This window comes from Meleagris gallopavo, chromosome 17 (genome assembly GCF_905368555.1).
Source record: "Meleagris gallopavo chromosome 17, MGAL_WU_HG_1.1, whole genome shotgun sequence".
Classification (NCBI taxonomy): Eukaryota; Metazoa; Chordata; class Aves; order Galliformes; family Phasianidae; genus Meleagris; species Meleagris gallopavo.
Window position 1 is genome coordinate 7,577,694 of NC_139420.1, and position 26,459 is coordinate 7,604,152.

At 44.7% G+C, this 26,459-nt stretch overlaps 1 protein-coding gene across 1 annotated transcript; it reads right to left on the reverse strand.

Annotated features, from left to right (window-relative positions):
- Window positions 1–4,909: 4,909 nt before the first annotated feature.
- PITPNB (phosphatidylinositol transfer protein beta) lies at window positions 4,910–25,275 on the reverse strand. The gene is made up of 11 exons (XM_085238868.1): window positions 25,147–25,275; window positions 23,995–24,025; window positions 23,096–23,241; window positions 22,579–22,670; window positions 22,008–22,015; window positions 20,639–20,713; window positions 19,429–19,512; window positions 11,907–11,984; window positions 10,222–10,332; window positions 10,002–10,124; window positions 4,910–6,747 (listed from the first exon to the last, which is right to left on the reverse strand). The coding sequence occupies exons 1-11, from the start codon at window positions 25,164–25,166 to the stop codon at window positions 6,697–6,699; spliced, it is 819 nt and encodes a 272-aa protein (XP_085094994.1). The 5' UTR covers window positions 25,167–25,275; the 3' UTR covers window positions 4,910–6,696.
- Window positions 25,276–26,459: the final 1,184 nt, after the last annotated feature.

Consider the following 26,459-nt stretch of genomic DNA (forward strand, 5'->3'; position numbering starts at 1 on the left):
ACAGCTTTGTCATCACGTTTATACCCAGCCCCTTCTCTGGGGAGACAGCCTGGGCTCTGCACCACGGCTGTGATGAGAGCTGCACAGCATGGCTCTGGAAGGAGGAAACTCACTGCTGCCAGTGCTGCGTTCCCACTGCCCGGAGCTCCCACCACTGCCATGCTACCTCAGGCCGATGTGCCATCACAGCTCTGCTCCAGCTCCAGGTCTGTTGTCTCAATGGTGCATCCTGCAACAATTCACGCACACCAGCTTCCATATAAGAGACCAAATCTTTTGGCAAAGCGATTTTCAGCGATGAAGACAGCTCACCCTGTTACTGTGCAAGTGGATGCCGCATCCATTTGTTCCTCAGGTGGAAGAAGCGCTGTCTGTCAGAAGAACTGCAAAGGAGAACACACACGTGTGGGATGGAGATTCCCTCGGTCCATTGGCTGAACACCCCAAGTGTTCCAGGACCCTGAGCTCCCAGCTGTGCCCAGCAGCAGAGCCCTGCACTGTGCACACCACCAGAGCCCTGGGGCTGTCACTGCCACCAGAGCTCAGGTATGGAGCGCCCGAGTGGGGAAACCTCTCCTACACCGCAGCAAACGGGGAGAAGTCTATCCTACAAACAGTATTTTTACCTTCTGTCTTTGGGCTTTGGCCATCTTGGGGGGAAGGAGGGAAAGGCGTTATTTAAATAGCGGTAGCTGCAGGGGATTATTTTCTAAATTAACAATAGCCGTCGCTGCTGCCAAATCCGAAGTGGAGAGGATTCATTGATTTCGACTTTCAAGACAATGGTGTGATTTGGGGTTTCATATTGCAAGCTCTGCAAACCAAATAGCGGGGTTGATTTAGAAAAGGAAAAAAAAAAAAAAAAAAGAACAATTCAAACGCCATCAATTCATCAGCCCTGAATTCAGCTCTTTCCACGGTGCCAGTCCGACTTGCACTGAGAAAAGTTGCTGCTCAGCAAAAAAAAAAAAAAAAGAAAAAAAAAAAATCCCTTTTTAACAAAATGAATGCATCATACATAAAACATCACGGAGCGTACAATTAGTAAGCAAATGTAAGAGTTCAGCTCAGTTCATAATTATTCAGCAAACCTATTCAGGACGATTTTTTTTTTTTTTCTCCCTGCAGCAATCAACTGTGTGGGCTCATTACCACTGAGAATCTAAGGAAAAACCACACATAACTGTACAAAACAAGCCCATATGCTGGAAAACTTCAGCTCGCCGTTAGCAAGAGGTCTTTTAAGCTGTTCCATCAAGCAGAGGCATGGCTTGCTTTCCTGTGCCGCTCACACCTCAGCTCTATAAGGTTAAGATCAGCCTTCAGGTGTATCAGTGTAACTACTGAAAGGCACAACTGAGGGATAAAAGTTAAATGGATGACACATTTTCAGCAGGACGGGGCTGTGAGCACTGATGGAGCTGTGGATGTCCCTGTGCATTGCAGCCACTGGGACCAGAACAGCCTTTGGGGGTCCCTTTCGACTCCAACCATAGAATGGGTCTGTGACTCCACACATCTGATTGTGTTGAAAAAAAAACCAAAAAAACAACAAAACCCAACAAATTAGCTGACATAAACACCCCAAAGGATTAGTTAGGCTGCAGGAACTGTAAGGGTTTTATATTTCCTAAAGTAAGTCGGTGAGACATAAATAAAGAATAGCACCTCTCTATACGGATAATCAGTATTTAACTCTCCTCGGTATTTTACGGTGGAGTTTGTATGATTGACTTTGTTCTGCTGTTTTCTTAAACCCGAAGCAGGTGGGATTTATGGCAGCGTGGTGGAGCAGGAATGAGCTCTGAGCATCTGGAAAGTCGGGCTCACCGTGGGCGATGCCAGAAAACCACTGCAGTTAATTCATTTTTCATCATCTTATAAACCAAACTATTGTGAAAGGAGAAAACCAGAGGTGATTTCGTAAAGTCCTGATGACTTAATTTTCCCTGAGCGTTTGGATCACAGAGGGCTCACCTTGCTGCTTTTCTGTTACATACAGACATCAGGTGCTGTTTTATGCCGTGTCTGCAAGTTCTTCTCCTCTGCCACTTCATAGAATGGTTGGGGTTGGAAGGGACCCCCAAAGGCTGTCTGTTCCCACTGGCTGCAGCGCACAGGGACACCCACAGCTCCAGCAGTGCTCAAAGCCCCATCCCTGAGCGTGGCTGTGTGCAGGGATGGGGCACCACCACCTCTCTGGGCACCCTGTGCAGTGCCTTACTGCCCTCAGTGTCAAAACTTCATCCTTACATCCAACCCAAATCTCCCCTCCTTGAGTTTGAAACCGTTTCCCATTATCCTATCACCACAAAACCCTGCTACAGCATTTGTCCCTTCTGTCCCCCACCCCTCCGGGTACAGGTGGCACACAGCGGGCTGCCCACCACCAGCACAAGGGGTTAAACATCTCCTGCCATCCCACAGCAGCGCTGCTCCGGGATCACATGGACAAAAGGGCCGATTTAATCCCGGCTGCAGACGACTCACATTGTGCTCCCAGACTTCGAGCAATGTCAGGCTATCGGGTTTCCCACTCATATCCAAGGCACAGCCCGAGCACAGACGGGAACAAAGACCTCTTTGTTACCGGGGAAAAAAAAAAATCCCCCGCAGATATTAACAGCGCAGCAGAGTTCAAACTGTTAAATGATTCAAATATTATTTAATGAATACATTCGAAATGAGGTCTCAGAACCCAGAACGCTTTTTAGATCATCATTTACAGAGAGCCCGCCTCTTCGTTTACTTCTTTATGAACTCGTTGCTGTCAGGTTTTAATTATAGCCATTTTGCTTCCGGGCTTTTTCAGGGACTTCACTTACTGGCAGAGTTTGGCTCTCCTCGTTGCGTTGCAGACGGTGAGGGCTGCACCTCCCAGCGGTGGCATCGCCTCCCATGGGCGGAGGTGCCCCATCCCTGGGGACACCGAAGGTCAGGGGACAACCCCAGGGCAAAGAGCAGCCCGGGACATCGCCGGTGCCAGCATAGGAATACTTGAATAATCAACAGGATGGCTTGAACTTTCGCAATCGATCATCATTTGCTCGAGCTAATATTAACTTTGGGAGATGCCATTATCTACCAATTAATGGAAAGCGAGAGTAAATGCGTGCTGCAGCTAATTGCCCAACACAAACACTGCATATTAAAGTCGTTACAGATAAGGCTTGGTTTGAATTTAAGGACTGTGTAAAGGTGCCGCTGCTTTTCCTCACCCAGCAGAACTCCCAGAACCTCATTGCGGCCTTCCAGTACTTGGAGGGAGTGTATAAACAGGAGGGGGAACGGCTGTTTGTGAGGGGGATGGTGATAGGACAAGGGGGAATGGTTTTAAACAGAGACAGGAGGTTTAGGTTGGATATTAGGAGGAAGTTTTTCACACAGAGGGCGGTGAGGCACTGGAACAGGTTGCCCAAGGAGGCTGTGGATGCCCCATCCCTGCAGGCATTCAAGGCCAGGCTGGATGTGGCTCTGGGCAGCCTGGGCTGCTGGTTGGTGACCCTGCACACAGCAGGGGGTTGGAACTGGATGAGCATTGTGCTCCTTTTCAACTCAGGCCATTCTATCATAAGGGCCGTGGTTCATTGTGTCAGCTCTGACCATTTGGAACTGCTGAAGTCCCCAGGAGATATTTGTTTTTAAAATCCATGGCTGACAGGGTTTGACTGCTTTCTAGTAATTAGAAACTTCTGCGAGCTGGCATTTCCTGGCTGCAATTTAAATGCTCGAGAGATAGGAAGACACTTTAATTGACTGAATGCTATTTATATTTCTATTGTGCTAAAAGTTTATGGCACAGTCTTAAAATGGTGGCAGTCCAAGTGCCACCTGCTCCACCTCCCAACACAAATACATGCAAAGAGGAGAACTCACAGCCCTCATAAATGTAAATCAGTTAAAAACATGGGGGTAAATCACAAGAAAAATGGCAATACCTTCGCCGAGCAGCACATGTTATCTTTATACATCTCACTTCCGTAATGTTGTAGCAGCAAAAAGCTTCTGTACTTCCCTGTTCTTCTCAATGAAACCCAGGCAGTCCTTGTGAGTCCATTCAGACCGTGCTCCTACGTGCAGCCAAGCGATGGGTTTGAAAGGTTCCTGCAGAATATGGTTCACAGCAGTCTACTGCAGTGAATAACTATCATGTTTACATACCCATTATAACGAAACCATGTTGCACTTCCACTGCTTCATGTTGGTTTGCCATCTGGAACTTCAACAAGCTGAGAAAAAAGGAAAGAGAGAGAATTCAATTTTGCATTTGCAAGAAGGAGCTGCGCAGGTTTCGATTTACAGCAGCAGAAACCCATCCACACACAGTCAGAGCTGCTTCCCCCTTGGCACAGCCTGCCTGGTGTGCAGGGCTCGGCCACGCTGCACGTGTCTGCTGCGATAGGACAAGGGGAAATGGCCTCAAACTCAAAGAGGGGAGAATGAGATTGGATAGAAGAAGTTTTTACACCGAAGGCCATTCTGTCTGCATAGTGGGACCATTCTTTGCTTGCTGGGATAGGATACAGGGTTAGCAGCACCTGTAACATAAGAAGACAGCCACAAGCAGAGCACTGCTCAGTTCCAAGCATATCTCATAGAAGTGTCTGCGAAGTGCTTAGCCTGGCACACTGAAACAGACACTCGTAATGTACAAAGGAAGAAAACCACCTGCTCCACATTCCAAATGGCCACAAGGTTCCAGCCAGGAGTTACTTTGCTCAGGATCCCAAACCAAACTTCTGACCCTACCCCCCTCCCCCACTGCCGCTAACACTGAAGCACACATTTGAGCTCACAACACCGTAGTGCACCCATAGAGGACTCCCACCTTCCTACACAGCCCAATACAGCTAAGCACCAGTTCATCAGCAAACCACAACTGCTAATACCTAAGACAAGAGACAGAGCATTTTATCATCAATTTTATTGAAATGTCATTGAGTTTTGCCGTAGGTCACACCAAAGTCTGCCAAAGTCAACTAAATGTTTTACATCACTACAAGATTCTCTCAGATTTTCACAACTAGTTCCGTACTTCTGAACTTGTAGGGCCCCTTTCCCTCTCTTTGTGTTATGAGTCCCATAAATGACAGCGAGATTTGTAATTCTACCACTGAAAAGAGAACAGAGCCCTTCAGTTTCCAGGCTTGCAACAGCCCCCCTTGCAGCAGAGCTGTTAAATGGAAGTGTGTGCACGTATGTCCACATGTCTATTTACAAAACCAACCTCCTGCTGTCACAAATATCCACTGAACTGTTCATTGAGAGAGGGAAAACAGAGAACCCCCCACACTGCAGCACGGAAGATGAAAGCACCCGGGAGAGCTGGCCGACCCCAGCAGCAGTGGGTGTGCTCACCTGGCTTCAAGTTCAGGCAGATTTTGTCATTGACACAGAGGAGAAATCAGACTGCTCCTTCAGTAAGCAGAGTAAGTAAAAAAATGGTTCAAAATAGAAAGGAAATGATATTATAAAGATGGAAGCTTAAGCAAGGCTTGTCCTACCGAGGTTACTGGGGGTACTGGGAGGAAATCAGGCAGCAGTAGAAGCTAACTAGTGTTTCTAAAACAGTTGGTTTCTGATCTAGCGAGCATTTTGATAATACATGTCTATGAGATGCTCTACCTCCAAGTCTTAAAAAACGCTGAAGATGTTTTCCTATTTAAGAGTTATCTACAGATGTCTTTATTACACTGCTTCTCAAGTAATCTACTGACAAACATCAGAGAAACATGTTAGATGCTACAATTTAAACTTTCATCATACCTGAAAGTATACATTTCTTTTTAAAGTGTATTTTCAACATGAAAAGAGCTAAAAAATCACCGTTATATTCCATTGTGTGATGTGTGTGAAATCAAGACAATTTGCATAACTTCCAAAGTGTGAACCTCTGGAAAACAGCACTTTCATTATCAGCATTACGTTAGAGAAGGTCTCTGCCTTTGCTGGCACAGCGTGGCGAAGAGGTACTCGATGGATCTTCTTATTCTAGAAAGCTGCTTCTGGAAAATTTCAAATTGCAAGCAGTTTATAAATCACAAGCCGTTTTTCCTTAATCTTGCCAATTTTAATGAAGAAAAAACATTCGCATTTCAATGTACAAAAGTCCAATAAAACACTTTTTTTTTTGCTTTGTGATTGGTGGGTGAGGGTTGGGTCAAACTTATTTAACAGTAAAAGTCTTCCAATTTCCACTGTGAGCGACTTCGTTCCGATTTGACTAGAGGATAACGACCACCCAGAAATAAATAGCTATAAATACATTCATTGTTCCTATTTCAAAAATTATCCACATAGGGAAGACACAAAATTGAAGTTAACTTATTTGAATCCGTTTCTTTACAATGGGACGGGGCCGAGGTGTAGCAGAGTGAGAACGGGGGGGGGGGAGAAAAAAACAACAGGGCATAAATTGGTCCAGTATTGACATTCATGAAACATATCAGTTAAGAGAATTCTGCCGTTAATTCGACCTTTAAATGACTCTACTCAGTTGATTTTTATTTGCTTCAGGTATACATAATGAAAGCAGTTTCCTTTGCGTCTTTGCTGAGGACAGGGATAGTAGTACCCTGGAGACACTGTAACAACCCCCTTCAGTATGCATGTGCGTATATATAATTATATACAAATAATCATGCATCCACACACACATTTGTAATGCGACACTGCGTGTGACGGTTAAATCCATCATCATTCATCATTGGCAGCACTTGTTCCTCTGACTTGGCCTTGATTACGTAACTGTGGAGAAAGAAAACACACAGGTAAGCATTAAAAGCTCCTTGAAACATCGAGTGCCAAATAGGTAGCTTAATTAACCTCCAATTACAACAGGGCAGGGCGGTCACAGCATCACTGAGACCGAGCAACTCAGAGCAAAGCAATGCAAGGCGTCCCAGGGCCCTCACACTGCACAGCAGACTTTACAGCTGCTGCTGCTGGGGTCCCACCTGTGGCACTTCAGCAGTCACAGTGGGAAATACCAGCATTAATAGACACAAATACTCAGAGCTTTGCTGATCTCGGGAAATGCTGCTTTCTGCAGTAACTACTTTAATGCAGTTTAATATTTAAAAATGGCTGTGTGGAACTGGTTTTTAAGAAGTTAACGTGCTTTAAAGGTGACAGTCCACAGTTTCCCTCAATAATGTGGATTAAGTCCACATATCACAGGACAGTGACTCCTGCAGGTTGTGCCCAGGAAATTATTTGCAGGCTTCAGAGCTCAGAGCCAGCACAGTGATGACAACGGGTCATGCACTTTGGGTTTCTGCACTAGCAGTGCAGAAGGAAGCAGGTTCTATGGCCAGGGTATAAGGCATTCTGCCAACAGACCAAGCACCCATGGTTGTTTTTACAGTAGTTGTGTGCAGAGAAGGTCTCTCATGTCCTCTGGACACAAAATGTCTCCTCCAGCTGTTGATCACATCAAGGTTCTCAAACAGGAAGGAGCTCAAGGCCCAGAAGCATTATCTGGTATCGTTCTGCCAGCAATTCCCATATCATATATATCAGTCTCCTTTTCCATCCAGCAGTTGACTTACACAGCTTGATTTGCCTCAGAACCTACAGAGAACTCCTCTAGACGTCAGCAGCCAATGTGCCTCGAACGGAACCCTTCTTACGCATCTAAACGTAAAATAAAACTGTGAGCTACCATGGAAAGAACCTATCATGCTGTTGGTTAGTAAGAGAGAAGTCACAATCGACGTGGCCAAGGCTACTTGCCCTGGCCACGACCAAAACCAGCTTCAGCTGAAGGCTTTGGGAAGCTGGGTACACAGAGCAGGTTTGTTGGGGTGAGGGATGCCTGGGAACCAGCTGAAAATGATGCTCCTTAGATTTTTAACAGCCTATGATGCCTCAGAACCACCCTGCTTGAAATGCTCAAGGACACAAGGTGTACCACAGTGCTTTGGCAGGGTCAGATGCTCTCCTACTATGCAGTGATTAGCTGATGTGTATGTAGTGAGCCACAGGTGCTCCTCACCTCCAGGAGTCAGATGTATAAACCACTATGTGATAGAAAATAAAAATGAGAAAGATGGGCTGGCATTGAGAAACTCTGGAAGAACACAGGTGAGGAGTCACAGAGCAACAAAAAAGTAACAAAAAACAGAGACCCTGACTGTAAATAGTGACTTAAGATGAAGAAGGGGACCAACATAAGAACTGAAATGTCCACAGAATCTAAGGGGAAAGAGTAACTTAAACTAGAACGAAGAAAGGATGTTGGAGAGAAAGGGAGCAGCAAAATAAAGCAGTGTATCCTGGGGAAATGCAATGCTGCCAATGTCATCACGTTTGCTTCCTGTGCTTGTCACACTGCATAACACAGCAGTGTCAAAGCTATTTCTCTGCAGGGATGGAAGCACGAAGACACTCTAGTCAATATTTTAGGCACTTCCCAGTAGTCCAGGCCACCTATTTAAATAAACCTCTATTTAAACAGTTAGGAAAAGAAATTAAAATATTTCAGCAGTAGGTGCCCACTCCTCTCGCATTTCACCATACACACAGAAAGGCTGTGTTAGCAGTGTGAAAATGTGACTTTTGCAAAAAGCAATGCACTTAAGTTCTCGAAGATGAGGTCACACGTGGCGAACTACCTGAACCAGACCAGCTGCACTGCTTTGCAAAACAAGAAAACAGTAAGTGAGTAAGTTTGACATTTAAAAACAAGGATAAGAAATCTGTGTGATCTGTGAAAACACCTTTCCATAATCAGAAATACCCCACTGCCAATGAGAGAGTGCAGTGTTTGCAACAGTGAGTGAACTCATTCTTCCCAGAATGTATAACAGGAGCTGCCAGGGCAGACTCTCCCTCCAGCTACCAGAAGAGAAAAGTGATTTTAGCACTTCACACCACCTACCTATTAGCACCAACAGCAAAAAAACACCTCTTCCAAATCCCAACATTTCCACACTGTTGATAAAAACCAAACATCAAGTGGAGACAGAAGAATTACTGCTAGTTTTGACTCTAAAAGATGTGCTAGGCTCAAACCACAAAAAAAGCACTTCCAAAACCACTGTCAACAGGGAGTCAAAACCATGAGACAGTCTGTTTAAATATGGTTGGCAGATGAAATGAGTAAAACCATGCTAAAAAGCAAGTGATAGCTGAAGGAACACCGTGTCCTGACAGTACCAAGATAATGGAAGGAAAACAAGAAGGTGAACAGGTTTAAGACATAAAGTAATGGGCAAAACGGGAAGGAAATAGAATGGACTCCACAAACTGGAGGACCAAAAAGTGAGAAAGGCTCAGTCAAAGGCCAGTTCTGGAAACAGACTGGAGAAGGCTTCTTGCTCAGCCTATGATGCTTCTCTATCTCTTAAAAGAAAGCATACTGAACATATCTAACAGATGGATTTCCCTCCAGACATCAGTCCAAAGATGGATTAAACTATATATACTTGATCCTCACAGCCACTAAAGCACGTAAACTGGTAAGCCCATTAATTTGACTGGCTTCCTTTTTGCAAGTAAAATTCTCAGTTTTGCTAAGCTAACGAGGATGAGCACTGCTGTTGTCACGTGGTCTGTACAAGAACACTGCACAACGTGCTTGAAGAGGAAAAGTAACCAGGTCTAATGATTAGAAATGAACCAAAGCAAACAATACGAAATTGATGATGGCTCTGAGAAGTGGTTAAAAAAAAAAAAAAAGGAAAGAAAAAAGTATTGAAGGTGATTTTGTGCGATGAGCGTGAGAGCACAGATAAAGAGATGGGCAATGCAGGCATCCCAGATTTAGTGACATCAGACACAATGACCTTAAAGCCACTTCCAGCCTGCCACAATGCAGCATGCAGAAGCCTGAAGTGCATGGGTCTGCACAGGAGAACCAGTAGAGGGGCCATAATGCTCATCAGCAGTTGCCCAAATGCACACAAGGGAATGGATAAAGCTTCATATGCTTCAGTTCCCAAACACTAAATGGCATCACTACAGATAGCACGCAAACATCAGCCTGAAGGTGCTCTCACCGCTTCCAGCTCCTTTTGAGTCTCATCCTCCATTCTCCTGATGTCTTCCATAGTCAGGTCGATCCACTTGTCAATCCAACAGAACAGCTGGCGATGGAAGTTGGTAAATATCCTTTTTTCTTGCTTTAAGAAGATAAGAAAACATTACATGACAGGTCTGCATCCTGCCACACACCAGCACAGCAATTGCAGTTATTTACTCTCAACACGAAGCACTTACCTTCTGTATAAGGTTTTCCACTTTGTTCTGCAGTCCCCACCATTTAAATTTAATCGTCACCAACTTGTAAGCACACATTTTAGGGCACTCTTCATCAGTTGCTAGCTCTTTCTGTTTATGGATAATTGGAAAAGGGTTTTTTTTTTTTTTTTTTAATTATTTCAGTGAAATGCATTCAATATTATTCTACATCTTCATAAATGACTGCACTAATCTCAACACAGAGTAACAGGGATTAACAGATAACTGAGTTACATCCATACCTATCTTATATATCTATAAGACAATTCAGTTAATGCTGCAAATATATATTTTAAATCTGTTTTAGCATTGATTCCATTTTCATCACTTCCACTGCAATATACTTCCTGAGGCTTTGAGGGGACAACAAAGCTTAATTACAACAGCTAGTGCCAAATTATTTTATACTTCTGGGACTATTACCCAAAGGCAATTATAATCTGAGCTGTATCAATTTTCTCAGCATAATGGTGGAAAACACTCAGTCCAGAAAAGATGCAGATCATAAAAATCAAATCATCACCCCTAAAGTTTACTTCTCACAAAAACACAAAACAAATTTAATTTGGTTCTGCTTTGTCCATATACTACAAAGAGGAATCAAACCCTGGCATGCTCTCCTCTATTCCTCTCTCCCTCACCTTCCTTCCCTGGAGATGATGGCAGAAGGGTTTGCTCTTAGCCATACACAGACATCATTCCCAGCTGTGTGGCATAATTTACATACTCATTTTTTAACCAATTACAGACTTCCTGGCTGTTACTACAGATAGGGAAGCACCTCCCATCATTGGGCAACAGGTGGCCATAAGGAAATGAAAGCTCCTCTTCAGAGATGGTGGGCACACCATTTCTGCTCGGGCTGCAGGACACTGGGGAGAAGAAGGATCCCCAGCAGAATTAACTGCAGGGAAAAGCAGGGACATCCACCAGCACTGCCTCCAATTCCTACTTTCTTACCACGGTTTCTACTTCCAAACAGTTTGCAGCACCCATAACATCTCAGACGCTGTTTTTCCTACAATTCATGCAGCCAAGTTTACATATCAGAAGTAACCATGTCCTATTTTTGCTTAACAGCACGTTAGGTTACTCCAAGCCTTGTGAAAGAGGAAAATTAAGGGGGAAATAGGGAATCAACTTAACCCAAACCTCTGCATGCGAATAATAAGCAGTACAATGGGAAGACCATAGGTTTGTATTCTGCCTGAGATGTTGGTTCCTTCCTCCTGAGGGAAGGAGCAAAGGCTGGTATGGAAAAGCCCTGTGAGGGCTGTGTGACCCGAGGAAAGAGAGAAATTACTTGTTTGTAAAAAAAAAAAAAAACAACAAAAAAACAACACCTGTAAAAGGAGGAAAACCCAATGCCTGGAACCATGCAATTATAATAGTGTATACAAGAGGTCAGTCTTGAGAACAGATAACATTCATCCAATTTAACTTGCACTGCTTTGATTTAGTAGTGATACTGAACAAGCAGCAGACAGTAACTCTGCTTATTAACACATCTGGAACTTTAAATGAATGCACAAGGACACAAACATCAAATGCCTGCCCTCTGTTCTAGCACTAACACCACAAGTGCTGGTCTTTAGGGGACAGGCAAACTTTTTTTTTTCTTTGCTGATGACACTTCATAAGGCTGTAAAGTCAGTTCTTATTACCTTCCAGTTTGGCCCCAAAGGTCCTCTCTTAGTCTTAACTGACTGGAATAATGCAGGGTCTTCATCAGCTTTGTAGTCCTGTAATGTAAAAACAAACAAACCTGAGTGTCAGAAAAAAACAGCTACAATAAAGCTCCTGCTCATGGCAACCAAAGTGATCCACCCAACAGCTGGGAGCAGTGAGTGGAGCAGGTTTTGAGTCTGGTTTAAATTGGAGTGGAAAACTCCATCACACCAGCAGTGCTCCTGATGTATTTACAGCAGAACAGCACCCTGGGCCTCCTCCTCAGTCCCAGTTTCCTCGTGCTGGGCACTGTGTGCCATAGGCACTATCCTTTCAGGTTTGTAAACTGTTTTTGGTGGGGAAAAGAATAATAACACCGAAATCAGAATGCTGATGTTTTCCAAACTGCAACACACGTCCACTTCTGAGCCATCAATCAGAGCAGAAAGGGAAGAAGGCATGAATGAGCTAACTTGAGAAATCAGGACCTGGCTGACCCCAGCCTGCGAGGCACACTGCTGGCCAAGGCACAGAGCGAGCACAAGGCAGCAGCTCCTCTGGCACTGCATTACAGAACAGGCACCACGACTTACCAGGTCAGCCACTCACAGTGGGAACAAAGCCGTTAGCAAAAGAGCTGATTTCATATAGCTCACTTTTACTGACGAGGTGTATGGAAATGATTATTTCAGAGAGACATTTATTCGGGAATTAGGACAGGTTAAAAATCCCTGACCTTGGTATCCAGGACAAGAAAGGTTTACATGACGTATGGGAAAAAAACATGTGCCTAAGAAAACCATCACACCCAGGTAACCAAAGAGGAAGTAAAAGTTTAAATGACTTCTAAGCAGGACAAGAACTCAGTGGGTGCTACTGAAAAGCCCAGGAATGCTTAGCAAAATTAACGTGCAGTTTTAAAAAACAAATTTTGATGAGGACAAAATTTGCGGAGCACAGAATGAAAGAAACACTGCCAGGAAAGTGGCTGCTGGGATTCCCCAGTCCTGCATAACAGAGCTGTCACAAAGAATCCTATCCACAAAGTGCTTTAAAGATGAATTAAAACTAAAGCTTCATCTTCCTATTGCATCCCTGGACATGGAAAATTCAATCCTATCCTCCTCGAGATAGGAATAATAGCAAGAAAGGCTCTCTGAGCACTAGAACTGCAGTGGCAGTGCTCCTTACGAGGCACAGCATCCAACCACAGCACCTTGAGAACTGCTTTCCACCAACAGCAGTTGCACACACACGAGATCACCTCAGCACTGGCACACCATGGAGCAGGGCTCACCAGGCTGGGTCACACAGGAGTCCATCTAATCTAATATCTCAGTGGCCAGTAACAGATGCTGCTTGGAAGGAAGCACACAGCCCACGGGCAGATCTAGCAATCCAAGGAACAAGAAGCTGGCTCCTCACTTATGTACTTCGTTTGTAGGTTGGTTTTATATAAAACTCAGTGTTTTTGCTGTCAGATGCACTGAAGGCCCCATACAACCCACTAGTTAATGGATTTAGAAAGCATTAATAGATGTTCAGATCTTTCAAATATATATAAATGGATTGGTTTTGCTAGAAGCATGATTCAGGAGACCTCCAACCGCACTGCTGGCGGATATATTTTCACTGCGACCACAAGACAGCATTTTCTTCTATTTTTCCCTCTAAATTGAAGCAATATATTTATGCAAAGAGCCCAAATAATAGCCAGGCAGCTTTAGCAGGGCACTCCCACAGGTACTAAGAAATTCTTTATCCACCACACAGGAGTAATTTGAGGACTCAGCACAAGCACCGCGTGTTAACACTGACAATCCAGCAACACGTATGCAGGCCCTCCCCAGAATGAGAGCAACATCTGCTGTTTAGGAAAGCACCATTCATTTCTGATTTTACTGGAATAAGGCACGTCCTTCTTACGAGCACCAAAATGAGCAGTATTTCCTCTCATACAACACGCATGGCACACAGAACAGAGCCCTAACTCCCAATTACAGCTGTAAGCAGGCAGCAGCACAGGGCACGAGCCTGTTGGCCTCCTTAGCACTCCAGCTCCTTTAGGAGCCAGCAAGGTGAGCACAGGGGCACAGCCACACTGCTTGCCACCAGCTGCAGACTTCTCATCCCATTAGTGATTTCCAAACACTGTGGGTGAAGACAGCTGCAATCTGTTCCAATCCTCGGGTCCACAGCACATTCTGAAGGCTTCATCTTATGTCTGTGTATAGATATTTCTTAAACAACCCCTGGCTGGAAAAAAAAAGGAATTTTCTTTACAAGTAAATCAAGAAATACACGTAAGTCCTTACAACAATATATTTTTACATAAATATATTTCCTATTCTAACATACTGGTTCTGCCTGCCCGTCGACAACCCCACTCAAACACCAGAACAGAAGATACTGAAAAAAGGCAGCAAACTATTGCAACGTATCAACAATTTTCTAACCATCAATGCTCTTATGCTGCATTTGAGGGTATGAGAGACCAACAGCATATACCTCACTTGCAGTCATTAAGGTGAAGGACATGCAATTAACGTGTTAAAAGTTAAAACATACACACTTGAATACATGGGGCCCTGGAGCAGGCCTGTCCCATTCACTTAGTGCTTCCTAACACTTTCATCACCTGTGATGCCTTCCTGCTCATCCTCAGTGAAAAACTTTACTTAGGACAAGCACAGCATGCTCTGCACGTGGCCCTGAGCAACTGGATGGCTGTGAGCACTACTGGAGCTGTGGGTGTCCCTGAGCACTGCAGGCAGTGGGATCAGATGTCCTGCAGGGGTCCCTTCCAACTCAAACCATTCTAGGATTCTATGCTACTCTCCCACTCCAGTAGCATTAATTTCTGTGCTACAAGTAATGCCATCTATAAGTAAAAGGTAGGAGTGAAAATAAAATTCAAAGAAAAGAGATGAGCCATGGTAACACTGTAGAGACCACATACAGAAGACCTTTCAGGAGTCACACCATGTCCTGTTAGACCAAAGCTAGAAGGACAAGAGAGCTCTGCAGGAACTCCTCACAACACACAAACCCGACCAGCATGCAAGCAAGTCAACTGGACTGGAGCCAGAGTACAAATAAACAGCAGTTCTCTGCAAAGTTTAAGGAAAATATCTGTGCAGCAAGTGCTTAATTCCTGACAGCAACAAGTCCTTCTTAGGAAGAAAAACAGGCAGCAGTTGGAAGAAATATTACAGCTAAAAAACCCCGAAGCTCTCCTGAAAACTAGTCAGGCAAGCATGAGATGCAGCTGAGTAAGAATATAGAGAAGTAAAAATCCTTTCTGAAGAAATAAATAGATGTTGTTTCATGTGTACTTCCTGCTTACAACCGCAATTCAACACACATGAATGCAACAGATGGCAATAGAGAATTATTCAGAGACTGTGAACCACATCCAATAAAGCAATAATTGCAACAACCCCTCAATTCAGGTGTTTCTTCACAGTTCATTGCCCACCAAGGCTAAAAGTTACTCTGAGATGCATCAGTGTAGTGGGAATAACATCAATGCCACCTCTTTTCCCCCTCATCCAGAGACACCCACCAGCTGAGCACCAGCAGCAGCCCATATGTTCACACACCTGCCTCACCTGAGCACCACAATGAAACAAGCCTGAAGCCCCACACCTCACATGTGAGTTGACTGAGCATTCCCTTACTTATTCAAAATAAACATTCTTAGTTATTTTTTAGATAAACTGAGAGGTGCATGATGTGGACAAGACGTACCAAGACCAGCACCAATACAGCACACGATACGACGCTTCTGGACTGCTAATAATGAACTTTTTAATGCCTATCACATCACAAATTGAGTCAAAACTGGCACAGATCCACCTTGCTTTCAGAAAAAACAGTTCTTTCGGTCAAGAAACTTTTAAAATTCTTCTACAGGCTACAAAAGAATGTTTCCTATATTATATTTACTGAAACTGGGGGATCACAGAATGGCTTGGGTTGGAAGGGACCCCAAGGATCATCAAGTTCCAACCCCCCTGCCAGTGCACAGACATCCCACATCTCCTGCTCTTAGTGCAAGCATTAAATACTCTGACTGCCCTGTACGAAATTTTACTTTTAGAACATTGTTTCATGCAATATAACGATCCAGTCTGGCCTAGAAGAAGACATCTAACAACCTCTTCATTGTACAGAAACAGCTATAAATCTGACTTCAATTTCTTTGTTTTTGCTACACTCCTGTTTCATACAAATTGTTTCCAAAAATGTAGACTCTTGTGATGTTAATTGAGTGTTCAATTCTGCTTACTCTTTAAAAAGTCTTATTCTCCTGGGAAGTGATTTTTATATACAAACCATATAAAGCTGCTTTGATTGTACGCTGGAGATGATTAAGAGGCCAGGGTTAAATCTATACCTGAAGAAAGCCACAGATGTTGGCCAAATTATTTCTATACATACTTAAACAAGCACAAGTTAGCATATGCATACCATTAGTACCTTTAGGAAATGCACTGCTTTTTCTATTTATGCTGATTGCAGCTCTGAAACTGAAGTAACCGTCACACTACAATGCTTTGGCCAAGGTTCAATCACTGAATGCTCCATCTTGAGTATATTTATCACAACTTTTACCAAAATTGGATTTTAAAAATGCTGTTTGCTTCCTTCGGTCATCCTGTTACCCAAAAGTAGCACAATTGGGTTCTTTCTGACAAAAAATAAACAAACATGTAAATAAAACAAAGGCCAGAAAATGCAGATTTTCACATCAGAAGAGACTACCAGTCTGGTCAAGAAGAATTCTCTGTTGGCCAACACTGAGCTGTTGAAGAAAGGGGGCAAATAAGAGGTGTGAGAAGGGTGCCAGCCCATGGGTAACTCACAGTAGGATCTACATTCAGATAAAAGTTCATTCAACAAAACAGTGACATGATATTCAAAGTCAGCACTCTACCTACACAATCACGGGTTCTACTGTGAATCTGAACCTAAAAGCACTTTGCTATGGCCAAAAATGGTGTGAGAGTCACTACAAAAGGAAAAGAACATAGAAACATAAGAGGTGACCTGAGACTCTGGATTAAACCATTCCACGTTTATAGTCCTGATACTCTGCAGACCAAATATTCAAAACAGGAGGGGAAAAAAAAAAAAAGGAGGATGATGTACTGAAAATAGTTTCAAGGACTTTCAGACATGAAATGGTTTCCATGTGAAGATGGACGGAGAGACAGCGGACCTGGGAGAGATGTGATGGAGAGGAGGTGGGGGAGGACAACAGAAGTATGGTCAAAATCTGTACGAAGAATTCTGCAGAAAGTATGAAAAGGGCACTGTTTTCCTGACACAAAATGAACTGAATGATGAGGCAGGCACGTGCTGCTGCCTCTGTACCAACAAACGCTCCACAGAATTCACAATGCTACAAAGGTCAGCAGTGTAAACGGTTTCAAAATGAATTAGATGCACTCATGGGAATGGAAGTTCCTACCAAAGGACCAGATGTAAGCACGGGTTCCAGAAGTCCTTTAAACAGATTGATCTTTCCACAGATATGCACCTCTCAGCTTTTTGTATTCTATGCTTCCCAAGTGCTTTATCCTTCCACGTGTCACTGCTACTGCCCACTAACAGGATACTGGGTTGGATGGATCTTGATCCTGAGCCAAAAGTACAGCTTCTTTTAGCATACCACCATCTGTCAGTCTTCAGTACAAAGGAAACTGCAACACGAAGGCACACAGCACTGCAAGAGGGCATACAGCATAAGCAGTGCTGTTCCCTAACAGTACTCCAAACAGAGTAAACATGTAAGATCAAGGAACATTAATAATAAGCTTTATTTACACGTACTGTGACTGAGAAAGCATCCTGACAGATGACAGCACTGTAGTTGTCTGCCACAGTTCCAGGCATGAAATAGGGAATGCACAACATACATTTACCTGCCAGGTCAGCTCTAAGGTCATACGGAATGTCTGAAAGAACGAGGGGCAGCAAAATGATTCCTCACTGCATTAAAATAGGCGAGGTGCATTTAATTGGCTTTACAAGGAGGTTCTCCAAACAGCGTATTTTCACACATGTAAATCCACAGATCACCCATTAGACATCAGTTAAGCAGCAGTGCAGGTTATACACCGAAGTTGGCAATAGAAATAGCAATTTATGAAACATGCCTTTCCCATTCACACACCACTGTGGCGTTTCCCCTCTTTCCTTTACTTCCCTGCAAAGGAGTCCTCTCCTCACAGCATAAGATATCCAAGTATTTACTTTTGGAAAATAACAATTAAATAGTTTCAAGAACAGCTGCTTGCACAAAACCAACACAAAATTATCACGTGAACACAAACAGCTCAGTGTAGGTGTAAGCCAGAAATTAGGACAAGCTCTTTACAGTGAAGGTGCCCTCTAAAGTTGTGTAAACCAGCATGTAAAAATCTACCTTCTCACTCAGATCAATCACACACAGTGAGTTCCTCAACAAATGGCAATACAGAGAACAGAATGGGAACTATCACAGACCTGAAGAGCTGCCCTGTAAGCGAAATCCCAGCGTGGCAGATAAAGCTGAATACATCTCTTTGGGTATTTATTTCAGTGGAATTTCACACTATCAGATTTAAGGCATCAATATCTTTTCTGTGCAAAGTGCAATTGAAAAGAGAAGATGGAAGCCTGTGTTCCTAGCACTGAACTTTGCCACTCCCTCTTCTTCATCTAGCACCAGCTTCCACCACTGCACACACTCCTCTTAGTCTGGCATACAACTTCACTAAATAACCAGCTGCCATTACTGATAAAATCTCTCCTAATTTTTTCCTTCCTATATAAAGATATTAAACTTCATACACTCAGGAAAAGGACCACGGACTCCCAAGGAGAGATTTCTGGGTGTATCCATAATGCTTATGGTCACCAAAGCAATGAATAAAGAGGAAACAGAAAGAGTGCTCCCACAGCTTTCAGAAGATACAAGAAGTTCATTTCTTGAGAATTGTTCTGATAAAAGGAGTTTAAAACTAAAGTCTAGTTTTTAGTGGCAAAGCCAGACAGTTCCTCTTGAGATTGCCTGAACCACAGAGTGATGGATGGGTTGGGGGACAGAGAATTTCTAACCAAAAAGTAGCTGCAGAATCACAAGAGGAGCTTGGTGGAAATGCTGCTCTCTCTCAGCTGGACAGCTGGGATAGGTTCTTGCTCTTGCCTTCACACACTGAGAGGGGCACACAGATGCCTGCTCCATCTGATCAATTACTTTATCTACAGCTGGAAATAAAAACTACACCTGTGCCAACAGCCTGTTGACTTTCACGTTTCTGTTGTGTAACTAAGAGTCAAACTCAACAGTTTAAAATTGTAAACACAATTCCTAAGGCATGAAATACTGGTAAGAATTATTCAATTCAAAATAATTTTATCTGTTGGATAAAATCCATACCACTTCCAGCTCATTCACAACAAACAGAAAGCACTGACAGAACCAGCAGCACGTTGTGACCATACCCCAACATTAGCACATTTACTTACTCCTGGTTCTACTTGAGTTCTATCTGCAATGTCAATATGGACAACTTCAACACTCTTCCACGTGTTGGGATCTAAATTGTGCACCTGCAAAAGAAAAAGGAGTGATTTTGATGCCACCACCTGATGAAGCTGTGTAACTTATGGAGTAAGGACATTTTTTTCTGCACTTCATGAAGATAGAGTGTGTTCTCAGAGTCTATGCTTTCTTCCTCTGCTTTCCTAAAAGGGAATTATTTTTTTAGTTAAATTAATTCACTAAACAATTCTAAACCAACACAAAGCCTTCAGCTCCTGTGCATTCATCAGACCAGGATTTAAAATCAAGCTGTATTCTTCATATTCATCAGATCTAATGAAATGAAGCTCTAATTAGAAACGTCACCCATTCAGTAAAATGGATAATCTTTTCTATTTAGAAAGAAATCTTCACAAGTTCCAAAGCTGAAATATGGCAGGTCTCAATAACCTGCCTACATCTAGCCAGTTCTCTAAAGAATAGGCCTGCCTTTAATATGCTTCAGATGAATGCATGCAGTATGAAGCTACACACTGATCTAAGCATGCTATTAACTTCACACCTGTTACCTATATGGCACACCTAAACTTACAACTAAAGAAAGCAGAGCTGCCCCAAAAATCCCCTCCTTCTCTGCAGCACATCCTTTCTTCAGAGATGAAGCAATTCACCAAAGCACTGAGAATATATTGACCATCATTCCCTCCTGAATGCTCTTGTCACTGTACAGAAAGAGGTCTCCTGAAGAGACCCATGAACTGAACGAGTCATCAACGCAGGAAAATAATACCTCCAGTCCAGAAAACTTACACATTAACCTTCAATAAATAACCCTACAGAAACATACAAATATAAACCGTAATGTCAAAGTCATTGGCATGCCTAAGAGAAAAGAATGTGAAATCAAAAGTTCCCACTTACTGAAAACCTCTTTTAAGATCTGTGAGAATCAGATATCGGCACTGACCTCAACATTACAAAAAAATACATGAAATTCCTCTTTTTTTCCTACCTCTTTAGATGAAAAACCCTGATCACTTCAGAAGGATTTGAATAACGCTTTCTATGTAAATAACTGGTTGGACTTTGAACGTTATACAGTGATTATCTGCCATTACTGGATATGGAAGACTTTATTTGGCTGGAAGTACTAGGAAAGTATTACTAATGTTAGGTATCCAGATCCCAACTCACGTTCTCTGACGTCCCCAGGTCGGGTTTGTGCCAGGTCTCGATTTTTATGAAGAAATCATCTTTCATGTATTCATTCTGTAAGAATTAAACCAAAAACCATGAATTATGCTCACTCAGCTGAACTCCTAGTTAGACACCATAGGTACGTTTTACATAAGTGCAAATTTGTATTTGCATAAAGCTGTCCTCAGTAAGTCTTAACTAGCACACATTCTATTTAAAGTACAAAAAGGAGCAGCCCCCTCTGCACGAAGGTACAATGAGATAACCTGCCTCTAAGTGGGCAGTGCTGGTGGTGGGGGGTGGCTGCACTGAGTGATGTTGGAGATCTCTTCAAATCTTAGTGATTCTAAGAGCAAGAAATCAGCTATAGCACCAAGTGCTACATTGAAAGCAGTCCTATTGGTAAGCCCAGCTTGGTGCACACAAATAGAAATAAGAGCACTGTCACTCAGTATCCCTCTTCCTCAGCTCTGAAATTCTTTACTTCTACGTTCACAGCATTTTAAATGAATACTGCAACAAAGATGGAAAAATTCTATACAAATATACTTTAGTTAATGAGACTATTCTGAGAGGTTGGGGTGACAGAGCAGATGTTAATGAATAGCACAATTACGACCGTCGAGGTCTAGCTACTACCAAACTGTATGTCTAAAGCCTAGCACAGAACACTTCTAATTTCAGAAGTAGAAAAGCAGACATCAGTGTGCACACACTTCATGGGGAAACAAGCCGAGCAGTTCAGCAACGTGTCTGCAGCACCTCATGCTGTACCCTCAGGGTGACAATCTAAATCAAGTCTGCATGCGAGCAGATAAAGGAATTGAACATTAAACGTACAAGCTTCCTCAAACAGATCACCAAAATAGATACACGGGATAATGAAGGCTTGCTGGTCTCTTTATCACACGTTTTAAATAGCAAAAACCCCAACACCCCAGCTAAAATGGTCCACCTCACTTCTCAGTTAGCCCATTTTAACTGAGGCAGAATTTCACTTTCTGAAAAAAAGGACTTCAGGGACTGATTATTTCACTGCTCTTCCCCCATTCAAGACTATAGAAAAAGCTGACTTAGCGTGCTGTTCTTGGCATGCCTTAACAAGACAGACGTTACAGAGCTGTAACAGTAAGCAAAGATAAAAAAGATGATGCAAAAAAATGAGAGCATTTCTTTGCCAAATTACAGTTCTTCCCAATTATAGCCAAGTAGTGACAAAGTAACAAGTTGTCCTGGGCCAGGAACCCCCATAAAGCACAGGTACGTGGCTGAGGCTGGCTCGCTGGAGTCAGTTGTAGCATTCGTAAGAAATAAAACATAATTCAGATCAATCCACCATAGCACTGATAGCAATTCAAACACTCACCGTCACAACTGGTCATTGGAAACACGTGGGACGAAAGCAAAACAGAAACAAAGATGTTATTAGATATGATTGTTTATGAAACGCTGCATACAATGAATACATCACAATGTTAAGAAACATTCAAGATTAGTCCAAGAGATTTTGGTGTGTGCAGTCAGCATGCTGCAGCAGATTGCAACTTGCCAGCCTTAATTTTGGAAGTTTACTACAAAGTGCTCCCGACTATTCAATAAAAACAACAGAATAGAGCCTACTCTTAAGGCTGACACAGTTAGAAATATTTCAATAAAGCAGTCACCTCCTTCAAACAGACTATAAGGATGTATAGAAATTACTTGGTTTCTAACAGCTTCTGTTCTACACTCAAAGAAGGAGTGAGATGTTAGTCTTGCACTAACGACACTGCACTCTAAGGCTGCTTTTCATAAGCAGACCTCTTCAAAACAGGAGATCTCAGAAACACAACATTGAAGTGCAAAATGTACTTTTTACTTGATGGTACCCATTCTTCTCCTAAACCATCCCTAAACATTAACAGCACGAGACACTTCAGCACAGAAGTGTTACCTACTTGTTCTACAGTAAGGATATGCATTCCAGGCCTTCTCATGGAACACCAGGGAGCCTTCTGGAGCAATCATTCTTACAAAACCAGGAACTTTACTGTGAAAAACAAAAAATTGACATGATTTCAGGTTTTTTTTTTTGCCAGCTGCAGAACCTCACTTATTTCTCCCCCTCTAAAAAGAAAGGCATGTTCTACCTAAGCACAGCAAAGGTCACGATGCTGAAGTTACTCACAATCAGCTACGCAGGAACTCCAACAACGTTACTGATCACAGAACAGTTAAGAGAAAATTGCTGAAGGTAACAAGGAGGCTGTGGATGCCCCATTCATGGAGGCATTCAAGGCCAGGCTGGATGTGGCTCTGGGCAGCCTGGTCTGCTGGTTGGAGACCCTGCACATAGCAGTGGGTTGAAACTGGACGGTCATTGTGGTCCTTTTCAACCCAGGCCATTCTATGATTCTACGTAACTGCAAGGTAACGAACAGAGATGGTCCCAACCAATATCTGTGTTTTCCTCACCTCTTTAAGTGATAGATTTTGTGAGTATATTGTCCCTTCTCATCATCTTTTTCATAAGGCTCGTTTATTAAGACTTGAATTCCTTCACCGCCTCCTGTTTCATTTTTGCTAGCTTCTGCCACTGAATAAAGTTGACCAACTTGATACTGGAAAGTTAAGAAAAGTGAGATTTCAATATTTAAGTTAGACAAAACGGCCAATGCACAGAAGAACTGCTAGTAGGAGCACAATGAAATTAGGAAAGAAAAATAAAAGAAGCATTTATGACAATGTGACTATGGGGCAAAACGCACCACCTCTATGCACCTCTTCCTTCACCTCAATACAACGCAATGGTATGGAGCACCGCATCCACCACCCTTCGTTTGTCCCACATTAAAAGCAAAGCACAGAAATTCTTCATTAAATAAAAGTAATACAATCTTTTGTTTACAAGATTTTGAAATGATTGAATTCCAGCACCAGCTCTCCCAGATTAATACTTTTAACTAATTAGGTACCACCCTCACAGGACCATTTAAATAGCTGCCTTCAGATCTCAGAAGATCGTTCCTACTTTTGCCTTCGGGAAAAGCTTTGGGGTCACTGAATGCTTCGATCAGCAGGAAAATTCTGCTGCAGCACACAGTTGCACAACGTTCTTCTCTTGCTCGTAAGCCACGGAGTGGCTCAGAAACAACTAAATGCTGCAGGCCTGTAGGCATCTGCCTCCTTTGAAATTCACTGATCTGCAACAGGTTAGCTCTGCCTGACTGGTGGCTTACACACATGGTACCTTATGCACAGCTGAGCTGTACAGTGCAGGGAACATTTGGATCCAGGGCAGTCAGACTTAAAGAACACGTCGGCATCTTCCCATCCCTCCCCCCAGAGCCAGAACAGGTCAGGTGAGGACATACCTCTTGCACCGAACATGGCAACACCACTCGGCTGAAAGAGGAAAAAAAGAAAATTTAATACAATGAACTGTTAGGTTTCAGCAACAGATATAAGCTGTAATAAACACAGTCAAGAAGGAAGTATCAGCACGAGCTAACTCAGGATTTCTTTTCAGATGCACTGTACGACAGTACAGCTATATGGGAACAACACGAGAAAGCCATGTGAAATCAAGAATGTTAGGAAGGGGGAGGAGGGTGGAAACGTCAAAAGCTACACAGAAGGGCAAGGAAATCCAAGCCCCATTTCCAGCTCGGCTGTAACTCAGAGCTGCCAGCTTTTTTCACGTGTGACAACAAACAGCCCCGCCAGTCCCAGGTACAGCAGAACGCACACATGGGCCCTCAGAGCCTACAAATGAACGTTAGCAATTACAGCCGTTATGAGTCACTTAAAGAGCAGCGACAGCTCACGCCCATTGGGGTGGCAGCGGGACGGCGCTGGGTGCCCCGAGGTCCCTCTAACCCGAGCCATCCCGTGCCTCTGTCTCGCAGTTCCTACACACCTTTATTTATCCCTGACGGGACAGAGATTCCCACGTGCGCCTTACCGAACTACTTCCACTTCCACCTAGAAAACCTTCCGAGAGAAACGGGAAAATAACCCACAAAACCAGCCGCCTTTGAGATCTGACCGCCTCAAACGTTTCAGCTCGGAAAGCGCAGCTCGCAGCTCACCGCGGGCTCGCCCAGCACGGCCGGCAGCGCAGAGCTGAGCGCCGACTCGCCCGGCCGGACGCGCGGTGCCCGCGGGCGCTGCCGGAAGCGCGGCGAGCACCAAACGGAGCCGCGCCCTGGGTAGCAACGGAGCGGCTGCGGGACCCCGCGGTGCCGCCCCGCGCCGCTCGGATGGCCGCTCCTGCCGCCCCGCGCCCGCGATAAGGGAGCGGCCGAGGCGACGCGGCTCCGGGCTGGGGCGGGCCGGGAGCTTCCGGCGCGGCGGAGCCGAGGGAGGCCCAGCGCGCATCGGCCCCCGCCACGGCCACACCCGGCTACAGCCTCGCGGCCTGGCGCGGCCCCGCCGCCGAGAGACACGGGCGGCTCCAGCCGCCCTCCGGCAGCACCGGGCCGCGCCGCTCAAAGCCCGCTCGCCTCCCGGCCGCCCGCACTCACAATTCCTTGATCAGCACCATCTTCCCCGCACCGCCCCGTACTGCGCACGCGCGACCGGCGGCGCCTGCCAATTCCGCACGGTGCGCTTCCGAGGGAAGCCCCTCCCCCTCGGGGATGGGCGCCCAATCCCACCGCGCCGTGCAGCCTTACTTCCGGTCCGCACCTCGGTGAACCCGGGCACGGTGCGTGGCGCGCACGCGCCCGCCGCCCCAATCCGAGGGCGCGTGACTCACAGCAACGCCTCCACCTCACCCGCAGGCAGCCAATCGCGGCGCGCCGCCCCGCCCCGGCCGCCTCCAGTCCCGCCCCGCGTCCCTCGGCCCGGCGGGAAAGGCGGCTTTGGTCGTAGGGTTCTTAATGTTGGAAAATGGCTCCGTCCAACTGTCAGCACGTCCCCGCTGTGCCATAAAGCCACGGGCGCCACATCTCCCAGGCGCACTGCCCTCGTATTCCACCCCTGTGAGCGCAAACCACCACACACAGCACGGAGCAACGCTCAGAAGCCACTCGTAGGGATAAACGCTTTCCCCATTCCTCGTAATGAGACGTAACTGCGTTTGCCATTGTCTCAGAGCGAAAACGTAAAAGTTGGGTGCTGTGGAAACACCGCTCAGACCTCTGCCTTAGAAGCACGGCCCACGAGGCACAGAAATGCAGCAGGGCCAGGGCACAGCACAGAGCTTCCAAAGCTCCCAAACATTCCGAATTTTCCTTTATTTGGTTTTTCACAACCTCGGCTCAGCCCATCCCCCTGCTGCGGCTCTTTCCCCATATGGACAACATTTGTCTTTTGTTTACTTAGCCAGCTGCAATGCGTGCTCCTTCCAAAGCCCTTCTTCTCTTTGTTTATACCCAGATCATACCACACCACAGTATCATCTGAGGAGCTGCATCCTGCTGATTCCAAACCATGCACACAGACAAACCTCTTCAGGCCTGCAAATACAGTTTCATCGCAGTCTCTGCTGGTGGAGAGCATGCTTCCCTGCAAACTGTTCCTCGTGGGAGTCCCACAGCCCACAGCCCTCCTCTAAGTACTGAGCACCCCATGCCTCAGGCCGAGGGAGAACGCCTCTGGTTCCCCCTTGGTGCCACATCTACCTTAATCAAGTGTGAAACGGCTTTGGGCTGCTCATCTCAGACGAACCTGTGCCACAGCTGAGCAAAAGGACCCAAAGGAAAAAAGGAATCAGGTTTTTGGTGTGATGGCCCCCCTGCTGGCACAAAGGGAGGTCTGGAAAAGCTACTCTCTGTTGCCGATGTCCTCATATCGAAGATCTGTTTGAAAACTGTGAGGCACCGTTAAAGCTCAA

Excerpts from the sequence above, each read along its gene's own strand:
- PITPNB (XM_085238868.1), bottom strand. The coding sequence starts at position 25,166 with ATGGTGCTGATCAAGGAATT. Across the intron at positions 24,026-25,146 it reads ATGGTGCTGATCAAGGAATT|CCGAGTGGTGTTGCCATGTT; the intron begins GTGAGTGCGGGC and ends TTCCTCTTTCAG. Across the intron at positions 23,242-23,994 it reads TGCCATGTTCGGTGCAAGAG|TATCAAGTTGGTCAACTTTA; the intron begins GTATGTCCTCAC and ends TTAACTTTCCAG.